The sequence below is a fragment of the Podarcis gaigeae genome (genome assembly GCF_964106915.1).
Source record: "Podarcis gaigeae genome assembly, chromosome: 2".
Classification (NCBI taxonomy): domain Eukaryota; kingdom Metazoa; phylum Chordata; class Lepidosauria; order Squamata; family Lacertidae; genus Podarcis; species Podarcis gaigeae.
Genome location: NC_139679.1, coordinates 106,724,647 through 106,736,156, shown reverse-complemented (window position 1 = coordinate 106,736,156; position 11,510 = coordinate 106,724,647). Strand labels below are relative to the sequence as shown.

Here is an 11,510-nt window from a genome sequence, read left to right as displayed (position 1 = left end):
ACAGTGCCCGCCACAGTGGGGAGTGTCGGGGCACACAATGCGCCTCCTCCCCTCGCTAGTATCTGCCCCGGAGCCGCAGAAAAGGTGTAAAAGAGCCACATGCGGCTCCGGAGCCGCGGGTTGCTGACCCCTGGTCTAGTTGAATTTTAACTGAGCAGATACCTGCAAGATCCTCTAGGTGGCAGCATGGCACAGATGCAGAGACTAGCGACTATTCTGCAAATGTCACACTTTGAAAGCTGATACTGCTTTCTGGACACTTCCTGCAGACCCTCCAAGTGTCTCTATTTTCCACGGGCACCCCTGATTTAGAGAAGCTGTTCCAGTTTCTGATTTAATCCCGGAGTGTCCCACTTTGTTGTTGTTGTTGTTTAGTCATTTAGTCGTGTCCAACTCTTTGTGACCCCATGAACCAGAGCATGCCAGACACTCCTGTCTTCCACTGCCTCCCGCAGTTTGGTCAAACTCATGCTGGTAGCTTCGAGAACACTGTCCTACCATCTCGTCCTCTGTCGTCCCCTTTCCTTGTGCCCTCCATCTTTCCCAGGGAGTCTTTTCCAGGGAGTCTTCTCTTCTCATGAGGTGGCCAAAGTATTGGAGCCTCAGCTTCAGGATCTGTCCTTCCAGTGAGCACTCAGGGCTGATTTCCTTGAGAATGGATAGGTTTGATCTTCTTGCAGTCCATGGGACTCTCAAGAGTCTCCTCCAGCACCATAATTCAAAAGCATCCATTCTTCAGCCTTCTTTATGGTCTTCTTTATGGTCCAGCCTTCTTTATGGTCAGCCTTCTTTATGGTCCAGCTCTCACTTCCATACATCACTACGGGGAAAACCATAGCTTTAACTATATGGACAAACCATTGGCAAGGTGATGTCTCTGCTTTTTAAGATGCTGTTTAGGTTTGTCTAGGTTTTGTGGGGGGGGGGTATAAACAACAACAACAACAACATTTATACCCTGCCTATCTAGCTGGTTTTCCCCAGCCACTCTGGGCAGCTCACAGCATATATCAGAACATACTAAAACATCAAACATGGAATGGGACATCCCTGTTTTCACTGGAGAAATATTGGAAGGCATGTTCCTGTGCACCTTGGCAAAGAGTGCGGCAGGTCCAAGCTATGCTGTCACACTGGAATGCAGTTCCGTGTCCCGAACTTCGCAGGATGTGCTTTGGGGGGGGGGGGAGTGACCTGGTGTGCTATGGAAGTTGCTTGCAAGGGAAGGGTTAAGTGCCACTATCATTGGTGAGTCACCAGAAGAGGAGGAGAGACCAGAGGCAACCATACTTTACCTGCCGAAGGTTCCAAGGTCAAACCTTGGTGTCTCCAGACAAAGGATCTATTAAAGGGTGGTAGGCCCGAGATCCTGAGAGAGGCTGCCAGCCAGAGTTGACAACACTGGGGTAGACGGACAAAGAGTCTGAAATGGAAAAGGCAGTTTCCTATGTTCCTATGGTAACAGAGATAGTTGTTTTAAATTTCAAGGGCTGATTAGATAGGCAGCTGCTTTATTCCAGCAAAAGGGGTAGCCAAGCCCTGATTTCCCCCCCTCTAGTGTGGGTAGAAGAGGAGGAAATGATCGCCAAGAGAGATCTCCAGTTGCCGCCATCTGCTTCAATCAGTGGCAAGAAAATTCACATCGATTTCCAGAGATGTATTTACAGGAGGACAAACTGGGCAGTTTCCCAATTTGACAAATCTGAGGAGGTGACGACCAGCACTCTTTGCATTGCAAATAGGAATAGGAACTTGGATGGTGCAAGAAGACTTTTTTCTTTTTTGTGGGCACAGAAAAGGGAAGGAATCTGTAATAGGAAAAGGAAGTAGTTGTGCTGGTAAAGGGAAGCCCTGTCCCATTTTGGCTGGCAGGCAGGACTTTTCTGGCCAATGAGCATGCAGCAGAGGCCCAGGACATTTATCTTCCTTTGCTTACAGGAAGGTTAGATGGCATGGCATTAAGCAGGCTTTATCCCACGTTTTCCAGTGGGATTTCCCCTTCCTTATCTCAACAACTGCAATATTTTGGGGAAGCGGGTCTGTTTAAAAAGATCGCCCAGTCTATAATTTCACCACCTGTTTACGCCATGATGGCTGTGCCCTGTCTACACAATTGGAAGCAGCAACGCATCCAAATATTAGTTGCTGGAAAGCAGATGAGAGTGCTGTGTTCGAATCCTGCTTGCAAGTTTCCCACAGGCCACTGTGGGGACAGGATGCTGGATTATACGGGTCAGTAGGGGTCTTACATTCTTAATATGAATTTGCTGGGGTGTGGTTGAATCCCACCTGAAGACTGCAACCGTCTGGTGAAAGACTTCTGGGAAAAGATATATAATGAATTAAAAAAAAATGTTGAAATATACATTTATTAAGAAACCAGAAGCCTTTCTACTTGGAATAATAGGAATGGAACTGCAACGAAAAGATGTTAGATTGTTTTTGCATGCCACAACTGCAGCAAGAATTTTGTTAGCCAAAAATTGGAAAATACAAGAAATACCAACAGTGGAGGAATGGCAGGTGGACTTTTTGGAGCTGGCCAAACTGACTGGAAGAATCCACGATCAGAAAGAGGAGGAACATCAAGAAGACTGGAGGAAATTTAAGAAATATTTAGCTAGATATTCTAAAATAACATAAGTAGAACAACTTGCAAGCACCAAACTGGCCTAGGAGTAAAATATGTGGAATTGTATAATATTATGGATTGAAAACATTATGAAAAGATATTAAGATGGTAATTTGAATAAGTTAAATTTATTTGAAAGTGGATATTGGAAAACTGCTACAATGAGATCTATGGAAACTCAGTTTGGGGGGAATCTCAGGAAGTCACCTAAGAATGATAACTAAATTGGGACTTTAACAGTTAGGATACATGTTTGTTTGTCTTTTTAATAGTGTAATGTTTTCTTTTATGTTTGTTAAAAATTTGGAAAACCAATAAAAAAAATTGGGGGGGGGGGGAGACTGCAACCGTCTGAAAGCACCCCTGATGCGCCACTGAGGGATGGAAGATCTTAGAAGTTTAGAACTGTAGAGTTGGGAGGGACCATGACAGTCATCTAAACCAGGCACCCAACCAACTTGGCCCTCCAGCTGTTTCGGGACTACGTCTCCCATCATCCCTAGCTAACAGGGCCAGTGGTCAGGGATGATGGGAATTGTAGTCCCGAAATAGCTGGAGGGCCGAGTTTGGGGATGCCTGATCTAGACCAGCCAGTGTGGTGTAGTGGTTAAGAGCAGTGGACTCGTAATCTGGTGAACCGGGTTCGATTCCCCGCTCCTCCACATGCAGCTGCTGGGTGACCTTGGGCCAGTCACACTTCTCTGAAGTCTCTCAGCCCCACTCACCTCACAGAGTGTTTGTTGTGGGGGAGGAAGGGAAAGGAGATTGTTAGCCGCTTTGAGACTCCTTGGGGTAGTGATAAAGCGGGACATCAAATCCAAACTCTTCTTCTTCTTCTTCTCTTGCAATGCAGGAATCTTTTGCCCAACGTGGTTACTAAGCGAAACCTGTGATCTGATCCGGGTGTGGGGCCCTGCCACGGCGAGTCCCAGCCTTGGTGCAAATCAAGGGGGAACTCCAGGGGAACACAGAACTCAGAGGTTACTCTAGCAAGAAACAAGCTGAAACGGAGCCCTTAGATAGGTGCAGCCTAGCTTTTAGCAGCACCTGTGCTGCTAGATGCTGTTCTGCTATAATAATAATAATAATATATCCCTCCCTCCCCAGCCGAAGCCAGGCTCAGTGCGGCTAACAACAGTAAAATAATACAGCATTCTAAAATCAATCCATTATAAAATCAGTTCAAATCAAATTGATGGCAACCATTGGGCTAGAGTTCTGTGAAGAATTACCACAGGAGGGGGTCAGGCTGTGCCTTGGCCAAAGGCCTGGTGGAACAGCTCTGTCTTGCAGGCCCCGTGGAAAGATGTCAAGTCCCGCAGGGCCCTAGTCTCTTGTGACAGAGCGTTCCACCAGATCAGAGCCATAGCCGAAAAAGCCCTGGCTCTGGTTGAGGCCAACCTAACCTCTCTGTGGCCCAGGACCTCCAAGATGTTTTTGTTTGAAGACCGTAAGGTCCTCCGTGGTACATACCAGGAGAGGCGGTCCCATAGGTACGAGGGTCCTAGGCCGTATGAGGCTTTAAAGGTTAAAACCAGCACTTAAACCTGATCCTGTACTCCACCAGGAGCCAGTGCAGCTGGTACAGCACCGGGTGAATGTGATCCCGTGGCGAGGACCCCGTAAGGAGTCTCGCCGCGGCATTCTGCACCCGCTGGAGTTTCTGGGTCAATCTCAAGGGCAGCTCTTGCGATGGAGCCTCATGTCTTCTGCAATGCAGTCTTCTGTGCTAGAGAATTGGCAGTGCTGCGTTTTTGGGCAGGGAGACAGGAGAATACTTCTGGACCTAGCACCACATGCCCATCCCATTAGCATCCTGGCCCTTATTTCCCTGCTGTTGAGGGATCTGGACCCCAGGGTAATGAATGACACCAGCTCCCTTCTCAAGTTCTGTTTGAGTAATGATGGCGTAAGTGAAGGCAGGCTGGGGGGGGGGGGCGAGCAGAGAGACACACAGACGACGGCTATCGCACCAGCATTACCCATCGCTCTCAGGACCCTGCAGACTTCCTTAGTCATTTGTGTCGCTGTCACTTTCCAAGGAGCCGTTTGGCTTCCCCGGGGGAATGTTGACGCACTGATGGAAAATGTCAGCTTGTCATGTTTGCCCAACGAGGCATGAACATCGCAGAATTACAGAAAGGAAAGGCAATGACGGGATCCTGCGCCTATGAAAACCAGAGGCAGGACGCGCAGCGATAATTTTTTCACAGCTTCATCTTCCAGGGGATTGAGATAAATTAAGTTAAGCAGCAGCTGGAGCAGCATGCATGGATCATGTCTCACGCAGACAGGCCTGGCAACTATTCTACACCGCGCAGGAAATGCATAAGAAAAGAGCATCGTCTGCCCAATGTTGGGGATTTGAGATTGCAGGCCTTGTGACATGCCATAGAAAGAGGTGGCCCAATTCTGTACCAGTTAGGGTATCATTTTTGTAATTCTCTCTCATCGAAAAAAGTTCCTGCAAGTTAATAATATTAATAACACCTGCAAACAGGGATAGGGGGAACTGTCAAGTTCAGGTCTCTCATTTTCCCCAGACTTAACTTCAGATCTCTACATTTTGGCAGCAACTGATTTTTTTAAAAGATCCTCATGAAAATTCACCAGCATCTTAGTGTAAATTTACCCTAATAAACACAGTTTTGACTAACATACACATTTCTGCAACCAATTTTCCCCGAACAGACTACATTTTTATTTTTTCACTTATATTTTTTTATGCACACTTTTACCTAATATGTGCATTTTGGGGAAAACTGGCTTTCAAACTGCATTGCAAAACTGGAGTATGTGAGAATTTTGAAGGATGGCTGTTTTTCAGTCCTCACATTGTTTCAACAAGTGGGGATTTGAGGGGTTTATCTTTAAAAGCAAAAATCAAATCCTTCCCCATCTCTACCCACAAACTACCACAGGGAGAAAAGTGCTATTGCAGCCTGTTTCCCGCTATGTTCATTTCCTACCTAGGTTTCCCCTCTTCCCAGGGGATAATTCACAAATATCTCTCCACCCGCTCTCTAAAGTGGTACAGTCCATTTTACGACCTCAGCAAGGCTCTACCACCTCATTTCCACCCTTCGCTACATATCTAAACTCCTGATTTCATACTCTTGATTAGAGTGTTTCTGCTAATGCAGTCCTATCACAAGCATTCTGCCCTCTCTTCCCACTTTCCCAAATTCCTCCTAGTTTTAAGGGCTGGTTTGGCTGGTATCATCAGTAAACAAGCCCTTAAAATGGTAAGAGGCCTGGGAAGACATGTGAAGAGTACTGCATGCCACACTGCCACATGCTTTGAATACTAGACAGCCTTCCTAACCCTCCTCCCCCGATCCTATGAAAAAATACAAATGGTTAAATAAAAAAATGGGTGCAGAAAGATACTGACACACTCGTGTCTTCCATTACTTCCTCTTAACAAATATTAATAAAAAGAAAAAACCCAAGCTGCTCAAACTGGCAACCAAACCATTCTCCTGGAAAACTCCAAATCATGTGTTCTGAGGTGTGGCTTTTGAGGGAACAGTTCTGAGCATGCTCAGACTGCCCTTCAAGCTGCCCTACTAGGCTTCATAGTAGGAGGGAGGCGGGACTACCACAAAGGGGCATAAAAGCAGGCAGCCCTAGTGCTCAATTTCCACATATTTTTTCTGCCCAGAGACACATCGGACGGACCCTTTTGCCTTAGCTATAATTTTGGGATTAGGATTGGCTGAGCATTACAGAGACCTGGTTGGCCAGAGAACAGTAGACTGGCAAAAACGTCTGCAGAGCTTCTCAGAGTTCAAAGAAAAGTATAAAATGTGTTTGGGGCGAGAAAAGAATATGCAGCTTTGAGATTTCTTGGGAATTTTGCTTTCGATCGCTTGACATTCTCCTTGGGAGGGCTGCATCCCAGTAGCGCTTGTAGACCAGCCTCCACTGCATTTCCTTCTGCTCCCCTTGCTTTTGTGCAGTCACAATTGCCTCTCTACAGACCGTACTATCTAGGGCTATCCTTTTGTGATGAAAAGGGCATTCCTGGATATAATTTTGATATGCTGGATATCTGAGAATCCCAAACTGATCTTCAGGCTGCCTTCATCACAGGCTGAAACATCACATAAAATGGGACTCTCATACCCTTGAAAATACAGATTTCGATTCATTACCAACACCCCTTTTCATCTGAGATATCTACCACTGGTTTGGGGACTTTGAGAGCTGCTTGGCAAGTGTAAAATTAACTAAACAATTAACCTCAGCTTGCCTTGATGGTTCGCCTGTTTCTTTGATGTATTTATTCTTGTATAGATTAATTGGGGGGGGGCGTCTGTTTCTTCACTATCTGCATATTAATTGATTTTAGCTTCAAAGGAAATTACTTCTGCACAGCTGGCGAGGAGGGGGGATCGTTAGAATTGGCTGATCCTAAATTAGCATACAACACCGAGCCCAAAATTGAGCCAGTACTTCAAGCCCAAACTTCTCTTCAAGCATCCGCTTTGAAAAAAAGGCTTTTGCCCCTGTGGAGAGGGGCGGATCTGTCCCATCTAGGCGACCACGAAATGCTTTTGCCTCTGTTCTAAGTAAATGTTTATGTGCAGGATTGGCTTGCAACTAGCAACCCTGCAAAGTAAGGCGAATGTCTTGGGGAACATTTTTTTTTAATACGTGGTACAGTATTTCCCTTTTTGAAATTGCCTGCTTGTTCGGTCTTTCCTCCTTCTGGGTTCCATCAAGAAAGATGCCTCTCCCCACAGAAGAGTGCTAGACTGGTGTAATACCTAAGTTCAAAACGGGCCTCAATTTGCAGAGAACGAGAAGCTGCTGGAATCATACCAGGAGGGGGGAAAGCAATATGGAAAAGAAAGAGTTCGCCATCTCAACACACTCAGGCATGCTTTCTCCAGCAAATACCACTCCATAAAGAATTCTTTATCACGCATACACCAACAAGCCACATGGTGCTGCTTTCCCACACGTCTGTGGGATGTGTGTTACGGAAACATTCAATTACAAGAATGTTTCCAACTTTATTGGTACCGCACCAATAACTATCTATTGGACTTTTATTATGCACACTTAACTAACACCTTTCAAACAGTCACATCAGAAATAAAAGCAATTACATCTTTTACTCTGTTCCCCTGCCCAAACCTACTGTACCAGCACTGCCCGAAGTAAACAATAACAGCTTTATTGGATACAACACACACAACAGATTTTTGTTCTGTTTTTAGATGACACACTTTTGGGGGAGAAGAAGGATATCAAAGGGCCTGTTGAGATGTCTCAACCCTTTAAGTGTCTGACATGGGGGGAAAATGAAGGCAGATCTATGCTGTATTTTGTTTGAACATAGTGTATCTCCCAAATCAGTTATTCTTTCTGGGGATGGATTCTGCGGGGGGAGGCAGGTTCAATGGAGTTCCTGCTTTTATTAGACTATGGTACAGCCTAAGATCAGATTGTAAAGGATGAGGAAGTCTGAGACTTACCCCAGGTTTTCTATCTGGTTAAGGAACATCTTAATAGGCCCAATACATATTTTTTTTAAAGGAAGCCAGGTATAGATAATTTTGCTCAAGGTTATAGTGATGCATTTTGGGAGTTTTGCAGAAAGGAGCATATTACTGATTGTGATGCACAAAAGTTTTTCATAACAACCTATTACTAAGATGATTCCATACAAGAAGCATCTTTTAGAGAACACTCTTAATCAGAAAAATCACTGTCAAAAAATAACGGGCAATATGTTCTAGTCTTCTGCTGGGCTGGTTTACCACAAGCAGATGAGTAATCATCAGAGAGATTGAGCCATCTCACTTGGTTTTCAGAAAAAGAGCTTTCTGGAGAGGAGCCTGCCCAGAAACTATTGTTTTTTGAACAAGAAAGATCCACTTTCTTTTTAACTCCGGACGTTACTGGCATATTTGGTATATTCTGTGAATTTTCATGGAATTGGAGCAGAAGGTGTGGAGACTTGATGGACTTAGGAAACCCTTGTCTGGCATTAGTAGTAACCTTTGAACGATTTCCTCCTTTCCTGGAGGAATAAAGTATTTTCCTCTCGCTATATTTTGGGGGTTCTCTTTTCACCCTGCTTCCTCCACTTTTAATTTGTATCATGCTCTCTTTGGCCAGCTTCTCATTTTTGTGTCTGTCTGCACTGTCGTTGTGAGTCTTCAAATGTGGCTGCTTTGGAGTGTTAAGTCCCTTTGCCCGGCTGCCTTTCTTAATTACTTTCCTCAGCGGTGTGGATAGACTTGGTCCTTGAGTATATAACAAGCATTCCTCGCGGCTGCCTGCAGTGGTGTCTGCACTGGAACGGCAGGTGCAATGAGGACGGTTAGCATCACGGCTCCCAGCCCCAGAACGGCTGCTCTGCTGAATGTCAGCATTTTCTTTGCCCTGTGAGGCTGTGGCAGTAGAAATGACCAGGCTGCTTGGAGGAGCATCACTTGAGTGGGAATTGTTAGGTACCTGTCTGGACATCATGTCTGGGGAAGTCTGGGAAACACTATCTTTTATATGAATTGGTACTCTGGGTGCAGAAATGAATGTTTGCAAATCAGCCAGGAGACTAGGGAGTTGCAGGTGTTCTAACCGCTCACAGAGCTTCAAGTGTTGTTCTTTCTGCTGAGCTGTGAGCTGCTCCAAACTCTCCGTCAGCGATTGAAGGCTGGATTTCAGATCTGAAATCTCTGTATCTTTCTGTGGAAAGTGATGAGGGGAGTAGAATCATTAGATGGTACGAATTCACAATCTAGAACAGAAATAATAATAATAATAATAATAATAATAATAATAATAATAATAATAATAATAATTTTTATATCCCGCCCTCCCCAGCCGAAGCCAGGCTCAGAGCGGCTAACATCAAATGTATAACACATTAACATAAAATCAGACAATCAATTAAAATACATCCTCAAATCAGATCAGGATCAGAATAAAATCCAATCAGATGGCAACCCACAGATTAGGGTTGGGGACCTTAAATGCTCACCAGGCCCAACTGTTTGTGCTGAACTTATATGAGCCTGTGAGAAAAATTGGGAGAGAGGGAGTCAGACTGAACCCCGACCAAAGGCCTGGCAGAACAGCTCCGTCTTGCAGGCCCTGCGGAAAGATGTCAAGTCCTGCAGGGCCCTAGTCTCTTGTGACAGAGCATGCCACCAGATTGGAGCCGAAAAAGCCCTGGCTCTAGTTGAGGCCAGCCTAACCTCTCTGTGGCCTGGGACCTTCAGGATGTTTTTATTTGAAGACCGTAAATTCCTCTGTGGGACATACCAGGAGAGGCGGTCCCGTAGGTACGAGGGTCCTAGGCTTTCAATTCTAAAAAACTAAAACCAAAACAAAACAAAACAAAACAAAACAAATAATGAAGGGAGCATGGATCAATCAATGTTCTAATTAGCTCAGGATCATCTTCTCACAGTGGCCAACCAGATCCCTGTGGAAAGCCCACAAGCAGGACCCAGGAACAAGAAAAACTTCCTCTCCTGTGGTTTCCAGCAACTGCTTTTCAGAAGCATTGTTACTTCAAAGTATGGAGGCAGAACATAGCCATCACGATACCGCTCACTTTCATGAATGGACGAGTGCTGATACAGTGGTGCCCCGCAAGACGAATGCCTCGCAAGACGGAAAACTCGCTAAACGAAAGGGTTTTCCGTTTTTTGAGCTGCTTCGCAAGACGAATTTCCCTATGGGCTTGCTTCGCAAGACGAAAACGTCTTGCAAGTTTGTTTCCTTTTTCTTAACACCATTAATACAGTTGCGACGACTTTGAGGAGCAACTCATAGAACGCAGTGTACATAGTAGCCTTTTTTGAGGTTTTTAAAGACTTTGGTGAGTTTTGAAGCTTTTCCAAAACTTCTTTTGCAGCCATTTGGTAAGTTAAGCCTTTAAAACTTTTTTTGGGGGGGTTGGATTTTGGGTTGGGGTGTTTGGAATTCAAGGACTTGGTGTTGGGGAGGGGTTTGCAAGAATCTGGAAGCTTGTTTTTTTTCCTGCATTTTTATGATTTTCTGTGACCATTGGGCCACTCTGCTGTTTTTTTAAAAAAAAATCTGGATTTGAATTTCTGTGTGCTGAGTGGCTGGGGGAACAGTTGGGGAGGGGTTTGCAAGAATCTGGAAGCTTGTGGTTTTTTTTCCTGCATTTTTATGATTTTCTGTGACCATTGGGCCACTCTGCTGTTTTTTTAAAAAAAATTCTGGATTTGAATTTCTGTGTGCTGGGTGGCTGGGGGAACAGTTGGGGAGGGGTTTGCAAGAATCTGGAAGCTTGTGTTTTCCCCCCTGCATTTTTATGATTTTCTGTGACCATTGGGCCACTCTGCTGTTTTTTAAAAAAAATTCTGGGTTTGAATTTTGAAATGCTCTTTACAGTATGTGTGACTTTAAAGAGCACTTAATAAACTCTTGTTGTACCAAATTTGGCTTTGTTTGGACTTTTTTTGACCATAGGAACGCATTAATTGATTTTCAATGCATTCCTATGGGATTTCGTGCTTCGCAAGACGAAAAATTCGCTAGATGAAAAAATTCGTGGAACGAATTAATTTCGTCTTGCGAGGCACCACTGTAATTTACTCAGCTGAATAATTTAGTGAGCCGATAATTTATTGACCTGAATGACATTTCACATGCATATTTTACCTATTGGAGTAGAAATTTCAATTATTAGAAGGAAGTAGATATTAGTCAAAATCATTCTCCCCCCCCCCCTTTTTTTTTGCATCCCTATTCTTCATTGGTTTCTTTTAGATTCATTCTATTCATGTCATGGCTTTTTCTCTGATCATTCATGAAACAGTGTTCCCAAATTATTCACCTAATTTCATTAATTTTATGACATTCCTAACTTCTCTTTTTTGACTGA

At 44.5% G+C, this 11,510-nt stretch overlaps 1 protein-coding gene across 9 annotated transcripts in view; it reads right to left on the bottom strand.

The window, feature by feature from the left end:
• Nucleotides 1–7,801: 7,801 nt before the first annotated feature.
• IHO1 (interactor of HORMAD1 1) overlaps nt 7,802–11,510 on the bottom strand; it is a 48,840-nt gene continuing 45,131 nt past the window's right edge. For all 9 annotated transcript variants that reach the window (XM_083724297.1, XM_083724299.1, XM_083724303.1 and 6 more), the window contains one exon: nt 7,802–9,334. In XM_083724297.1, the coding sequence (XP_083580423.1) occupies nt 8,336–9,334 (999 nt within the window). In that variant the 3' untranslated portion in view covers nt 7,802–8,335. The remainder of the gene's footprint in view (nt 9,335–11,510) is intronic.